Raw genomic sequence first — 16613 nt, 5'->3', positions numbered from 1 at the left:
ATACAGGTGTGTTCCACCCAAACTCTCAACTTAAAATCCAGTCTTTTTATTACTTACAGTCCCAGTTTGAAAAACTCTACATGGGGAGGCTTTGATAGACTGATCTGTGATCAGCCATGCAATAGGATAAAAAAAAACATTTTTAAAGCCATTTTGCTTAATGTTCATGAAGGGGCTTAAAAGAGTTTGGTTATATACTTACGTTGTATTGGAGCCGCTAATTTGTGCTAAATCACTACTAATGTGTATTCATTATGTTTAAGTCATGCTTTATGTATACTAGGTATATTAGTCATGTGTTATTTTCACCACTCTTAAGATATAATTTAAGTGTACTAGTATGTGCAGCCAAATTGAATTCTAAAAATACATTTAAACTGTGCTAAAATTATGTTTGTAATACTAACTGTGTGCTCTTTAATCACATAATTAGTATATCAATTTATATAGTCCCAATATATAATCAGTATATACACAAATACAGTCAAGGACATTTGCTGAATCCTTCTTGTGCTTCTGCAGTACTGGTTCAGTATGTACTTTAAGTATTTAATAAAATGTATCCAATACATGCTTAACATTCTATGTCACATACCGCTAATATGCAAGGTTTTTATCTATAGTACACAATCATAATATTTGCAGTTGTTATTCCTCTGATCTCAGCTCAGCCAGTCAGCACATGACACCTCACCTTCATCAGCAGCAACACCTGAAGACTGTTAGAGACAGAGATCAATGGAACGCAAGAGAGAAGAAAAAAAACATATTTACACAGTACGTCGTTAGACGTAACAGCAGTATTATATGTGTAACCTTCCAACACTACTTAAATCCACTTTCATATGTGGGTCTAGATCGAATACATATCCGATTCGTGGCCATGCGACCTTAATGAGAACGCTCAGATCAGAATTCATGTGCTTTTTTTTCCCCTGCGCATGCACCATCATTCAGCGTTACCATGGCAGCAGTGCCAAACAGATGTTAAAGCCTGTAAATGGTGGAAAAGCCACACATCTCACCCTTTCACCTTCATCTCGCTCTAATAATGAAGCTGAGAGCTGTTCAGTGTTCAATTATCTTCGCAGCGAAGGCTTGTTCTGTTTGTTAGTTTGTTTGCTGATGATGCACGTGATTCATTCACGTGACATTACTGAGTAGGATGTGCACATGCAGGTCATTTCAGGATGCCGGTTCGTTCACATTAATGACAGATTTGAATCACTTACCTAAACAAGTGTGTACCATCATCTCAGAGAGATTGGATTTGAACAAAAAATCAGATTTGAGCAATGAGGCTTGTAATGTGAACGTTAGCCAAAGTATTCTTAGCCGCAAATGGGGGGACACCCCATTTACATAATATTAGAAACGACACTCCATGCAGCAAAGAAACATCAGGCCAATATTTCTAAATGTGAATAAATGCCAAACTGTCTAATCACATCACCCATATTATGTGAACTGCTACCATTTTGCGTCTCAGAATAGTGCAGTGTTGAAGATTTTACTCCATAAAGTTAACTTGTGGGGAAAAAATAAAGAGAAAAACAAAAAAGCACAAACATCATCCTTACTAGCTAATAAGTTGTTTGAAACATGCTATATCTCATTACTGAACAAGGACACACACTGTCATTAGCTGGGTTTCCATCCACATATTTTTGTGCACATTTTGGCATATTGAATAAAAAGTGTTAATGGAAACGCAAACTGTTAAATAGAATCGCCAGGAAAGCGTAAAACTTTGTACATTTTCCAGTGGTAGACAGTTTATTTGCTGGTAAAAATAGAGATGTTATAAACACATATGCATAATTTAATCAGCAAATAAGAACAGAATGCAGTCATATGACTGACGATATGATTTATATACACGGTCACTCCGAAAGATGACAGAAGGCATCAAGTACCAGTTAAGCCAGAGTGATGCATGGATAGATAGGTGTTCAAATCTTGATGATAAATTTCTTAAAAGGGAAAACACAAACATTCTTAACACTTTGTACAGAATATTTATTTTCACATTTTATAAGCAGCTATGAATAGGATTTTGTCAGAGGTGTGTAAACCTTAACCCATACTCAAGTAAAAGTATTACCGTAACATACAAAGTTACTTTAATGGAATAATGACTCAATCAGAAGCCTAGCCTAGCAAAACACAGCTTGAATAGTAGGAGTAAAAGGTATCAGTGTAATTCAATCAGAACTTCCAAAAGCCTTGAAAACTTCAGGTATAACTGAATTGCAATTGACGTTAATAAATTTAGCATCAGTTTGTTAGGTGCTGTTTTCTTTTAAAATCCTTTTGGTCCAGAATAAAATAAAAGCTCCAATGTGAGAGGTGTGAGCAACAGTAAAGCAGAAGTGCAGCTGAGTAAAGCTAATGGGCTAGGCTTCAAACAGGTCACTAGATAGACACTCAGCATAGATAGAGAGGAAAAACTCAGATTCAGGTCACTGACATTCATAAGTTATTCTCAAAAAGATTTTTCAACATGAGTTAACCAGCATTCTTATTATTGTTAATCTATTGTGCTAACTATCTAACGTTAGCTAACTACTTTGAGCTGGGAGGCTTGGAAGCAGCGCTAGTAATACGAATCACAAGTTACAGCAAGTTTAGAGTTTTATCGACTTGAAAAATAGCTGGTTAGACAGTCAGCACAGAGTTACATTAAGCTGTACTTCATTTTAAGACAGCTTACCATTTAGTATAAGACAGAATTCCCAAAAAGGCCTTAGTTTTTGAGATACCCCCACCCAAGGCAGAACAAAGCAAAAACATGTTTTTATATAAATTTGATATCTCTAGTTTGTGAAATGGATGGGTGTATAAAAATATTTCACTGCATAATTTGTGTAATTCAGGTCTGGCTTTTACTGTAAAGCCAAAACTGTAAAGCATTATTTTGTGCTATTAATATAACAGTTATTTTTTGTAGTACAATATTTTGTACTAGACGTTTTTTTATCAAAACAATAGTTTTTTGGATTGTATATTTGGATTATGTGTAGGATTTTATATATATTCCTTCTCAGATCCAACTTGCACTGACCCAGAAAAATACCATGGAGGTCTATTGGTTGAAACAATTAACACAAAGTATAGATTAATACAAATCTTTGAAACAATTGTAATTCAAAGAATTAGACAAAACAGTAATACTTTAATATATTCTGTGATAAATAATAAATAATAATACATAAATAACAATGCAATACAAAAATGCAAAATATGATAGGCCAACAAGAACATCTAGAAATATAGACAACTACCTAGATATATTAAACTAACAGGCTTTATCCTAAAACTGTTCATTATATAGTTCAGTGTAAGACCTAATTAACTTTGTTTGATCTTACTAACTAAGGCATTTTCTTTGTAGACAGAAACTATATCTTACTTATTGAATCTATTTGCTGGCAATAACTAATTATATGTTGCCTCCATAATACCAGTTAAAAAATTGGTAAATAGATAATAAAACATAGATTACTGCTATGACAGAATGTTTAAAAACAAACATTTATTATTAATATTATTATTAATGTTGTTACTGTTATTATTATTGTTGTTGTTGCTGAATTCATCTGTCAGAGTGCGAGATGGTGAAGCATGATTCATCACTCCAGAAAATGAATTTCCACTGCTCCAGAGTCCAATAGTGATATGCTTTACACCACTCCAGCTGATGTTCCCCATTGCACAAGGTGGTCTTAGGCTTATGTTCTGCTGCTGTGCTACTGTAGTCATTATAGATACCATCCATGAAGCCCCTAACAAACAGTTCTTGTGCTGATGTTGCTTCCAGAGGTGACTTGGAACTCGGTCCTGTTCTGTATGCTTGTGCAGCCCACCACTGCGCGTTTGTTTTGCTTCTAGACTTTTTCTTCACAGTAACAGCACAGACAGTTCAATGGGGCCACTCTGGCAGGGCAGAAATTTGACAAACGGACTTGATGAAAAGGCATTTTATAACAGTGCAACTTCAAAAGGTTACCCAGCTCTTCAGTACCATTTTACTTAGACTGTCTATGGAAACTGCATGGATATGTACTTGATTTTGTATACCTGTTAGCAATAGGTGTGGCTTAAACAGGCAAACCCACTAATTACAAGGCATGTCCACATACTTTTAACCATGTAGTATTTTTATCAGGTACTCCTTCCAAATCATTCAGTGCCAAAACCATCAATGGACCATTGAACCACAGCTGACCCAATGTGATGGACCCAATATGATGGACGATTATCAGCACAAAAGTGACACTGACATTAGTTTTTAGACTTTGTTTTTCAAAAATATTAACAAAAATAATGTTAAATAGCTTAACACATTTATACATTTAATGAAAGATTTATAAGAATTGCAAAAAACACTTTATACTGATGTTTGATGTTGAAATATGAAATGATTTTCTTGTTGGCCTGTCATTTTATGTTTTATATTTTGTATTTCTTGTATTTAATTTCGTTTATTTATTATTATCATTCCTTATTTTTCACAGAGTATATTAAATGATAAAGAACTGTTATTTTATTGTTTTGTGCTTAAACTTTGAATTAGTTTTATGTTGAACATTTCAACCAATAGACCTCTATGGTATTTTTCTAGGTCAGTGCAGGTTGGTTCTGAGAAGGAATATGTGTATATACATATATATAATCCAGTAAGTAATCCAAATAAAAATAAAAACTGTTATGATCAGAAAACAATGTCTAGTGCAAAATAATAACATTTCTTGGTGTTTGGCATCATTATTATATTAATGACACATAAGTCTGCTTTACAGTTTTGATACAGAACTTTTAAGTCAGTTTTCCGCCTATGGCACACATATGTTTAAGGGCCTGTATTTAGACAAAGGACAAAGATATTGGTGTTATCTTTTTTTTAGGACATAAAGTATGTGTAAGCTCCCTCACAGCAGCATTGTTTGAATCCCTGTAACATTAGATCACATGATCACCATGCACTGCACCAGAGACAATTCACTTAAAATACTGTGGTACTATGTTTACTTAAATTTAAACGAATGTTGGCATCACTCATGATTGCCCTGATTTCGAGCATTCTTTACACTGCAAGGAAAGTTGTTTGAGGTCTTTCTTATTTTTTTTTCTTTCTGCAGCTCTTTTTTATAACAATTTGAAAGCCAAACACTGTGGGCATATTTTGTGTAGTTTTTAGTGTCTTGTAGCTTTGCACTTTGCAAGTTTCACACTGTAAAATAGTAAGTTAGCAAACAAGAATCAATGTCTTAAGTTCTGTTAACTGCCAAAAGTCAACAGAAGTTGAAGTTCAATAAACTCAACATTTAAGACGTCCTGGCAACTAACTTTCCTGAGTTGAAGCACAATTTTACAGTGCAGCAGTTTGGTGCAAAACTAGTGGGGGTTACTGCTTCTGATCTAAAAATGTATTTCAATTAACTGTGTGTGTTTTGGGGAAAAAAAATCTAATCAATGATTGATCCACCTCTGCAGGCAGCATTTTTTAAAAAGTCATTTTTAATGTATTGTGTAAAATCACCCAGCCAAACATGAAATCAGAGGTTTTGCATTGCAGTTTGTAGAATGGTAAACTTAGTTGAGTGGATGAAGGTTAAGAGTCGCTGCTAGAGTTATGGCGAAATGTCCTTGAAAAATAATAAAGTAAAATTTGTGTCTCCAGTAAAACTGACAGCAAGCTGCAGAGACGGCCCCGTAGCACCTCTATGAAGGACAGACAGAACTCGAAAGCTCAGAGCGACCGAACCAGTAGCATTGATAGTGAAACCTCACCGGACTCCAGACTCTCAGTACAGGTATGTTTGTGACATATTAAAAAAATACTTGCATTGTTATAATTTGTCATCCTTGGTTTTGTGTGTGTTTGAGTATGCTCTTTTCTACATATGTTTCAGGTTCCCAGAAAGTCAGTGTACGACCAGCTCAATCAGATTCTCAACTCTGATGAGCAGCTACCTGAGAATATCATACTCATCAACACTACCGACTGGCAGGGCCAGGTGTGTCTGTGATATTTTTTGATTGAAATTAATTTCAGCTATTTAGATATGTTTCCTGTGTATATGTACTTGTGTGTGTGTGTATTGAGTGATTGTGAGCAGGTGGTGCTCTCACCATGTCCTTGAGCCCCTGCAGTAAATCCAGTCCTTTGCTCTTCCTGCTCCTGCAGTGCTGCCTGCACTTTACACTGCTCCAGCTATGAACTAGACTACTGTTACTGCCATGTTAAGGACACCCATATTTATCGTGCTATAATTAATAATTCTCTACTTATTTCCAGACCTTTAATGGATGCTTATTGCTAATTGTCCTACTTTTTCTTGATAATTTATTTTTCCAGTTATTGTTTGCAGCAAAATGAGGCAGCTGATGTTACGGCGCTCTCTTTTTTTTCTTGTTTCTACAGCACTAGGGAACTCAGTATTGTATATTTATATATTTGTTTGGACAGTACGCTGACTTGCACTTGCAGTTTTAGGCTAGCTGTATCTCTTCCAGAACTACTAATCTTACCAAGGGCACTACCACATTTAATCTGTCTCTATTTGTAACATTTTCTTCTCTCTCTCCCCTTTTCTCTCTTTCTCTCTCATTCTCTCATTCTTTCATTCTTTCTGTCCAGTATCTGAATGAGATCCTACATGAGCACAATCAGCCCATTGTCTCCACCATCTCCGCTGCTGATGTTCAAGCTGCCTTCAACACTATCGTCACCAGGATCCAGAGATTGTAAGGGTCTATTTTTGAGTTTTCGTTTGTTATAGCCGCCACTTACCACTCTTGATATAAACCTCAGATGTGTCTTAAAAAGGTCAGTGCTTTTGATTGTTTGATTTCCTGACCAACAGTGCACTTATGCATAGCAACTGTTGCTAAGCACCATGGGCAGGTTCAGAAGTTCTCAACATTGATTGGCAAATTGCTGAGGGAACTCTTGGAACAGAGATGCCCAATGGAGTGGTTTTATCCTTGCTTCATGAGATATACTGCTTTCTTCCTCAGCTGTAACTGTAACGCACAGACACCCCCCACAATTAAGGTGGCAGTCGCAGGTGACCAGAGTTACCTCAGCACCGTGCTGCGGTGCTTTGTGGAACAGCTCGCTAACAAGACTCCTGATTGGCTGAGCTACATCCGCTTCCTGGTCATCCCAGTCGGTAAGGAAACTCAAAATTGAAAAAAGGAAAAATCTGCTTTTTTTTCCCGCTCATTGCTCTGTGATTTTAAACTTTGTGCAGGCTGTCACCCTGTGGCGAAGTATATCTCATCTTTTGATAACAAGTTCAGTAACATCTTCCTGGACGCCGGCTGGAGAGATGTATTTGGGAGGTTAGAGGCCCCAACGTCAGGTTCGGCCCAGGGCTTTATGTTTACTTTATTCAGTTATAGTAAAATGTATTTAGGACTTGTGCATTGTAAGTGTTAAGTAGAGTTAAATGTGTAATAAATGTGACAGCTTACATTTGCTTTCTGTCTCCACAGACAATATTGATGTGGCTGGCCGAGTGTCTCAGTACCTAGCTGGGGCGAATGTGTCCCATCAGTTCCCCATCTCTGAAGCTATGCTTACCTACAAACAGAAAAGGTAATCTTATGTCTTTTTGAATGTGTGGTTATGTGTTATTTCATTCTTGTTTAGCAGTAAAAAAGAAAAACAAATAAGTAAAAGATACAAAAATTTGAGTCAGTTTTTGTGAATGTTGCAAAAATGCAACCATTTGCCTCAATTTTGACCACTTTTTAGTATAACTCACACATTGGCCCCATTTACTCCATTATAATCAGTGGATCCAGCTCCAGGTCCTGTAGACCTTGTGCCCTGCACATTTTCAAGTATTTTCCATTCCCAACACACCTCATCCAGCTCATCAGGTAACTTTCAGGTACTTTATAAAAAGCATCAGGTGTTTTGGTGCAGATGAGTATCTGATATATGAGTATCAGATACAGTTAAGCTGTTAAAATCACATTAAGAAAATTTTGTAACCTTTAAAACCCATGGTTGCAATTTTTCAACATTTCCCCAAAATCCACCACAAAGCAAAATGTATGAAAACATCTATACTTTTTATGGTAAGTGGCCTTATAAAAACAGTTTAAAAATGAAAATTCATCAACCAGAGTAAGTAATTCTTGGGTTTCCGAGGGTTAAAAAAATATGCCCAGAAGTTATTATGAACATGATTTTTAAACTGATGGTTTATTTATTTATTTTTATTTTTTATGTTCCATAAGTTTTTAAATGAACTTCTGAGTTGTTGATTCTGTTCTTTGTCAGTTGTTTTATGTGTTTTAGTTTTGCCATTGACAAAGTAGTGATAAATGGCAAGGAACGCTTTTGTAATGCTGTTGTGCTTTGGGTTTCTTTCCCTCTTTTCTTATGTTGGCACTCAAGGAAGAGAAGTTTGTATTTTGATTTTTACATCAGGTATCTGATTCTGTGTGGGTTGACGTTCCCAGTTTGCCCCTCTCATGTCTAACCCAACCATACACTTAGTGTGTCACACTGCCGTCTGCATCAGTCCTAATTCTAATGTGTGTTTATGTTTAATCTTTGTCTCTTTTGTTTATTTATTTATTTATTTATATTTTTTTTGGTCTGGTTTGATTTGAGCGAGTGCACTGTAGTGTCTTAACAAACTTTTTCACCGTAAGTTAATATTTAAAAAAATAGATATTGTAATGCGTCTTTCAAGAAGATAGGACGCCACAATAACAGGAAAAAATGAGAGGTTTCCATACACACAAGACTGATGAGAATTTTTAATACCTGAAAGATTAAGCTTTTACTAACACACGCGAACAAGCACACAAGCCAGAGTGAGAGACTCAGGGCAGATAACTAGTCTGGAAAGGTCTGCCTTTCCCTAGAGTAAGGACATAGGCACGAAGAAAGGTTGCATAGCCAATTACCACTCCACATAAAAGAAAGAATAAAAAGAGAGTGAGGTAGCAGCAGATGGAGGAGGATGGAGAGGGTAGGGTATTAAAAGTGATGTAAAAGTGACAGAATGAGATTAACATCGATTGATGGAGAAAATAAAGAGAGAGGCCAAAAATAGGGCTAGACAGCAGATGGGTGACTTTTTCCCTTCACAGCTGGAACACTGCCAGTACGCAGGTGCCTTGTCAAGAAAGAAGGCGTCAGCAGTCAGTGTCACAGAGCAGTCTTTTCCTCTGCACAAGACTACAGCTTTATGATCATCTTAGCTGAGGCACTTTGATGTGCTGTCATTATAGATAACAGTACAGCATAGTAAAGCTGTCCTCCACAAATGCAGTTCTTAGCATACTCAATATATAATTTTTTAAAATTTACATGGCTGCTCAGGAGTGGGGCTTAATTCTCACTGAGATCAGCTTCATGATTTTGTTGCCAAAAGACATCTGTAATATGAGGTGGTGGAAGCAGACCATGAAGCAGTCATTGTATCGATCACATAACTCAAACACCCTGAAAGTCAGTGCAGGCCCCAGGCCAACCCCCATTTCTTCTGGTGTCCAAGGCCTTACACCACGCCTAATTGGTGGAGGTTGTAAGTGGCTATTGCAGCATCCTCTCATGACTACATGGCATGACCCCTGCTTCTTCACTGTGACCTCACAGCACCCTGCCACCAGGGGATACCACCATGCCTCACTCAGTCAGATGTGACATGCTCCCTCCCTTACACATGGACACCCGAGCACGCATCCTGCCTTCACGGACCACCATAGCGTTAGATCTGTGTAGGAGTTTGAGTTGTTCTAATGGTCCTTTACTCTTTTTTTCACATAGCCCTGATGAGGACTCCTGTCAGAAGTTTGTGCCATTCATTGGGGTAAGAGTGTAGAGTCGCTTGTTTAATTTTTTTCCCTGAACCACTGCAGATTGGTAGGACTCTTTCTCAGATTGAAAATATGTTCTTCCTGTTCATTAGAAAGAAGCTATGACTTATGCATAATATCTTTGCTTGTCTGTTCACAGTTGGTGAAAGTAGGCATTGTTGAGCACAACCTGTCCACTTCAGGTAGGATCTGTATGTGCACCAGCCTACAAACGCCCACACAACCACAAACAGAGAACTGATGTAAAGTTTATTTTTCTAGTATATGGCCATTGGTCAAACATTTCTATTTCAGAACACAAAAAAATGCAGTTTTATGCAAGTAACATAATACCTGCTGCATAACATTGGCATAACCATGCCATTAAAAAGTTTTAGCAGATGCTGTCATGAGTTGTCATGACAGATTAATGTTTCCATTACTGGTAATTGTCATGACATATGTGATATTTGATGTCTTTAGAGCTAACTAGAGTACACACCAAAAATTAGCATGTGATATAAATTGTAATGACAACTCTTGACTGCATATAATATCTGACATTACATCAATGTTATAATTCAGGGTTCCATTAAAGAAAGCATATTGTGATCTAGTTAATCACACTAATGATAGGTGGGCATATCATCACATTGCCTGCCCCTAAACACAGATAACGATTTAATGGGCCTGTGTGTGTGACTGTGTGCTCTCTGTAGTGGACTCTGATGATGCCATGATGATGGGCAGTATGAACATGCTATCTTCACCTCCAGCCCAGACGGGGGTGCCATATGGGAAAGATATCACCTGCACTCCACCCTCTTCTCCCTCCGTCTCTGCCAGTCTCTCTGGAGCAGGGTACAACACACCCTTCTCTCTGTCTCTCTCTCTCTTCTTTTTTTTCTCTCTATCACTCTCGCACACATGCTTTCAATTTCTTTCTTACATTCACAAAGCACACATAACTGTAAAGAAAATGAAGTTTACACTTTTTATCAAAACTTTTAGATAAAGGATATGAAAGAAACAGTACTGTTGTCTACTGAAGATAACCACTTTTTTACTGATTTCATAGAAGTCTTTCTGGATTTTTTTAAACATATTTATTGATTTTTGTGTAACAAAACTGGGATTATGCATTTCAAAACAAGGAATGCAAACAGGGAATATCTAAACTCCCAATACACACCCATTCCTAACCTTGTAGCCATCTTTATATTCATGTACAATAAAGAAAAAAAGTGAGAAAAGAGGAAAACAATTATATATTCACAAATATTCACATACGGTACAGATGAATGCAGTCAAGAGAAAGTACCTAGGATACTTAATTTACTTCCTTTAGGAAACTTATAAGCCGACCACAGATCTTAAGAAAAACAGTACTTTTCTTTTTGAGTGTGGACATAAGTCTCTTATGTGCCAAACATGAGGACAGTTCTCTTATCCATGAGATTAAAACTGGGCAGGTTTACGTTCTTTACATGTAGTATGCAGAGATTAAATTTGGATTTGTGGTTTCTTAATGACAGTGTTTCTGGGATAAGACCCAAAAGGGCATATTGGATATCTTACCAACGATTTTGGAAACTGAACTAATAGACTTGATTCCAAAATCTTTGCACAAATTCACACTCCCAGATACAATGCGAAAGGTTCCCTTACGTGTATTACATTTTATGCAGATGTCTGGAACATTGGGATTAAACTTGTTCAGCATTACAGTTTTTAAGTAAGTTCTTATTAACCATTTATACTGGATTAGTTTGTGTCATTATGTACTATGTGTCAATTGTGTACTAATTGAAATTGGTGTCTGAGTGCATAGTACTCCACTTCTGTTCTGTAATATTTTTTTTGGATTTTTCAGAATTTTCATTTGTTTCTTGTTGGTGTCTAGCTCTCCAGGTTCGGGTGGAGAGGTGATGGGCCTGCAGGTGGATTACTGGACGTGCCAGGGTGCAGAGAAGAAGAAGGAGGGAGAGAAGAGAGACATAGGGATTAAGAATACACTGAAGAGTAACTTCCGCTCCCTGCAGGTCTCCCGCATCCCCAGCGGAGGAGAGCTCACCCCTCCGCCTGGCATGTCCATGACAGTAGTCATGAAGGAGAAAAATAAGAAAGGTGACACAAGTCCTCCATTCCTGAATACTTCAGACACTAGCTTCTCCCTTGGTGATCGTTCCTAACTCTTAATTCTAGTTATTTATGGTAAGTTTCCCAGATAGGGATTAAGCCGTCCTAGGCTTTCAGTGAAAAATCTTCATTCAGAATGCCATGTAGTCCGCGACTAGGCTTAATCCTGACCCCTAATGTTACAAATACTGAATCCATCTTGTGGTTCTAATCTTGTTGTCAGGCACATAAGCCTGGAAATGTGCTGTGTCCTGGTCAAAGCAAATAAAAAGTAAGAAAGATTTTGCTTCTCACCAATTCTGTGAGGTGCTGTAAATTACTTTTTATGTTGGATATAATGGGCTAAATTAGGTATAGTGTGCTCTATATATATATATATATATATATATATATATATATATATATATATATATATATATATATATATGTGTGTGTGTGTTTTTTATGTGAATTTATCATTAAATCACAGGTGCCTATTTATTGTTTTACACTTTATTACACAAAATGCTATGACCTATATCATGACAATTACTGGTATGGAGAGGATAACACACGTTTGTAAGTGTTGGGGGTAATGTGTTACAAAGTAATGCATTACAGCAATATGACTACTTTTCTTTGTAACAAAATGATGTAACAAATTACAGTTGAAATATTTTAATAGCATTACATTAAAGTTACTGACTTAATAAGAATTGTGTTACTTGAACAACAAAATAAGAGAACAAAATAAATTACCTGTGGTTCTTTAAAATCGTAAACTCCCTACATATGTGTGTGTAAATGTATAATATATAGTCAGCTACCTGTGTCAGCTGACTGTGTGACTTGAATTGTGAGTGAGGAAGTGAACTCGACGGGCAATCTGTAGAAGCATCTAATCACACCAATCTGAAACTGATCAATAAAGATCTCTGTGCTGAACACAACTTTCATGTGGAAACAGCTCTGTAAGCTTTATATTTTATTATAATATTTATAAGATATTATTTCGTGCCCGCTGTTATTGGACCGGTCTAACAGCGTCAGTCATACATTATTTGAATCAGCATAACTGTCGGTGTCTTTTTACAAAAGGCAGTCATTTAAATGACTGTGATTATCTTTTTCTGAATAAATTACTAAAAAAAGGACTATTGGGTTCTCCCTTGTGCAGTTGGTACAAGTGGGTTTTACAGAGTAAAGAAAAATAAAGTAATGAGTAATGAGGTTACTTTTTACAGCAAGTAATAAGTAACATAATCCTATTACAGTTTTTTGTACTTTGTAATTTGTGATGGATTCATTCTTTTGAGTACCTACGCCAACACTGGTTTGTAATAGCATATGTGATTTATAGCATCATAGTTCCTTTTTATGCTGTTTTGACAGTATGAATGGTTAGTCATCTATGCTGATGTTTCTTTTTGTGATTTTTTTTAGCTAACACAACAAATGATGGGGTGTGATTTGTCTCTGTCTCTGCAGTGATTTTCCTCAGTAAGAAGCCAAAAGAAAAGGATGTGGACTCCAAGAGCCAGGTGATAGACGGTATTAGCAGACTGATCTGCACGGCCAAGCACCAACACACCATGCTGAGAGGTAAAAACATCTTAAACATGCATACATGCCCATGCATACCATACAAGCAAGTGCAAAAATAGATTTCATTGAGGTCTCAAAGGAAAACTGACTGCTTCTTCATTTACAGGTCTGTTGGAAGTTGCTTTAGTCACCTACTGCCCTCTGTTGGTTCTATTGTAGTATTACTTCTTTGTTTCAACAAGATACACAATGTTATGTTAGATTCACAGATATCACTTTGTTTCAAGTTTCATTGAGTTTATTCAGTTTCATCTGTGCCATATTAAAAAAAAATGTTTTAGAGTTTACTGTTTGCCTATGTAGTTCTCATTTGTCTTTCTCCTTCTTTTTGGTGTCCAGTCTCAATCGATGGTGTGGAATGGCACGATGTGAAGTTTTTTCAGCTGGCAGCCCAGTGGCCCACTCATGTAAAGCACTTCCCTGTGGGAATTTTCGGCTACACCAAGCCCATGTGACAAGCTTTTGCCATTCTAGAGCTTTCTCTGGCACCCGCCTCACAAAATGAGGGAGAGACTGCCTGAGGAAAAGAGAGTGAAAAAGATACATGGATTTTCCTGTGGAAACACTCTTAAGCCTGTGTCCCCGAAACAAAATGGATGTTGTTGTTGTTGTTGTTGTTGTTAATGTAATTGTCCTATTATACGCTGTTGCACCAGCAAAAGGAAATGTCTGTTCCTGACGAAATATATATATATTTATGCTGCCTTTTTATATACATATTGTGGTTAGAATTTCATAGCCACCTTAATGGCAGCTTGGTTTTGCACTTTGTTTGGTTACAGTTTTTATTTTTTGGTGAAATCCTGTGGCGGTATTTGTTCTGTGTACAACATGATGTGTGTGTGTGTGTGTGCGTGTGTGTGTGTGTGTGGTAGTGGGGGAGTGGTGATACAGAAGTGTGATTGTATTGAAACGGAATATTGTTGGTGAATTTGGGCATGGGTGGGGGAGGGTTCTAAGTGATTCAGACCTTGCTGTGAACTTTAAAGAGCAACCGCTCTTCCTCATACAGTTGTGTATGCTCTCTTAATAGCTAGCATATTTGCCTACTTCAATATGTGGAAGCACAGTCATCTGAAAGCAAAAAAAGAAAAAAATGCTGCTCTCCTTTTAAATTGGCTGTAGGGGGGTGGTGATATAGAGCCCTAACCAGTACCTCTGTTTAAGGAATGAAGATGGACATGACCTCAGACCAAAAAACTGTTGTGCCCTACAAATACATTGCATTGTAAAAATGTGCCCTTTAAACAGATTTGATCTGCTCTGTGTATGTGAGGCTGAGGCCAGATGAATGCTCCAGAGATATGCTCTGAAACCTGATGACAGTTATTTTTTTCCACTTTACCCCTCCCGTCTGCCCATGAGCTAAATAGGGAACGGTACTTTTTCTATTTTGACTGTACTTGGTGGCGTACTGTTCTGAATACAGGGTCCAGTAAGTCAGCTGTTAACTGCCATAAAAGGGCTCTCGCTAAAAGAAATTGGCAAAATGCGAACAGAGAGCAAGGTGCTTGATCCTTTTGATCTTTTGGTAACCTTTACTGTAGAGATTTTTTTTGTATCTTCATTCTCTCACTAAAGTCCCTTTACAAATGTGTGTGTCTGTAAATGATGAGGAAGAAGAGCTTGATACACTTGGTTTGGTGACATGGTTAACAAAAGTGTTTGGAGTAGGGGTTCAGTTGTAGCTTTTTGTGTGTGTGTGTGTGTGTGATTGCGCTTGTGTCATTAAGGAGAAGACAGGAGAAGGTCTTCAGTGTTATTTGAGGCTGAGAGCATTTCCTGGTGTGTTATGTATTTGTTTTGTTTTTAATAAGACAAGTTGAGACTGGTACACTGTTACATATGGAGGAATTTTGCATTGTCTCATTGTCCATTGTACAATTCTGAAGAACTCTAAATGTGTTTTCATATTTTTTCATGATAGCTCTGCAGTGCATTTCACTGTATAACTTGGCTTCTTTTGTTTGCTTTGTAGAACATGGTTAGGTCACCGAGTTATGTTCAGCAGTTATGTTTAACATTTGTTATGCTTACCTGACTCCATTTAGAACTTTGTTCTGTTTTTAAGCACTACCTTTTGGGCAAATGTTGGAAGCTTACCCTTCATTACGACCAAAAGTACTTTGTCGGAACGCTAATATGCAGCCAGTCTGTCAATATATAGATTTGCGGACATATTTGCACAAACTTCGGTTTAAGTTATATGACAGTATTCTTTTGAGATAGACCACTGAGCTTTGTTTTTTTTTCCTGTTCCACATGTGAACGTATTGTTTCATATCGTTTTTACTTTGTTCAACTGTTCTAAAAACTGTTGTGAATATGGAAACAATTTTAAGCTTGCCTGCATTATTTTTAACAGTTATTAACATGTTGTTGTTTTGTATTACCCTTTTAAAGGAGTTGACCTCTTTTATAGAATATTTTGTGTTGCAATAAGGTTTTACAACATTTCACATGTAACTAAATACAGGAAAAATGAACCAGTGTGTTCTGTTTTTCAAGTGCACAAATACTTTTGTTTTTTTCTGTATTTGATAAATACATAACAAGAAATATTGCATAAATCGATGAAATAAACGATAAAAGCTGATTGTTCGTGAAGTGTCGCAGACTGTGTCAAAACAGAGCTATACATTTTTTGAACAGTCCAGTGATGTTTTGGACCAGAAAATGGTGCTACAGGGCAGAAAGCTGTAATGTGGGAGGCCCCTGAAACCAAACCTAATTACAAACAAAAACACATGACGTGGGGGGTATTTCACAAAGCAAGATATCTCAGTATCCATAAAGTAGACTTTAACCCAAAGATGAGCACTGTCCAATACGAATGTCTCTCAGTTCTTTTCTTATTGAATGGCCTTGACTTTGGGCTTAAATTATCTGGCTAAACTGAGAAATCCTGCTTTGTGAAATACCCCTGGTCCTAAAAGAGTGGAGGAAAGTAATACAGTCTGTTGACATATCTTTTCCCAACTGTTTATGAAAGTTTTCTGTTCTCAGAAGAATATGCAATGTACAAATGTAGACCGTGTAAGAAGCACCAAAAAGGCAACCTA

The 16613-nt window shown here is 36.9% G+C and overlaps 1 protein-coding gene across 2 annotated transcripts in view; it reads left to right on the top strand.

The window, feature by feature from the left end:
* Window positions 1-16152, top strand: part of si:ch211-126j24.1 (phosphofurin acidic cluster sorting protein 2) — a 66156-nt gene extending 50004 nt beyond the window's left edge. For both annotated transcript variants that reach the window (XM_036586636.1, XM_036586635.1), the window contains 12 exons: window positions 5684-5816; window positions 5916-6020; window positions 6644-6750; window positions 7024-7178; window positions 7260-7370; window positions 7504-7606; window positions 9800-9842; window positions 9989-10031; window positions 10548-10689; window positions 11732-11955; window positions 13435-13548; window positions 13891-16152. In XM_036586636.1, the coding sequence (XP_036442529.1) occupies window positions 5684-5816; window positions 5916-6020; window positions 6644-6750; window positions 7024-7178; window positions 7260-7370; window positions 7504-7606; window positions 9800-9842; window positions 9989-10031; window positions 10548-10689; window positions 11732-11955; window positions 13435-13548; window positions 13891-14006 (1396 nt within the window). In that variant the 3' untranslated portion in view covers window positions 14007-16152. The remainder of the gene's footprint in view (window positions 1-5683; window positions 5817-5915; window positions 6021-6643; window positions 6751-7023; window positions 7179-7259; window positions 7371-7503; window positions 7607-9799; window positions 9843-9988; window positions 10032-10547; window positions 10690-11731; window positions 11956-13434; window positions 13549-13890) is intronic.
* The last annotated feature ends 461 nt before the right edge of the window (window positions 16153-16613 follow it).

The sequence above is a fragment of the Colossoma macropomum genome, unplaced genomic scaffold, assembly GCF_904425465.1.
Source record: "Colossoma macropomum unplaced genomic scaffold, Colossoma_macropomum, whole genome shotgun sequence".
NCBI classification, from domain to species: Eukaryota; Metazoa; Chordata; class Actinopteri; order Characiformes; family Serrasalmidae; genus Colossoma; species Colossoma macropomum.
Note: the sequence above shows the minus strand (reverse complement) of the source record. Positions and strands in the feature narration are given on the sequence as shown.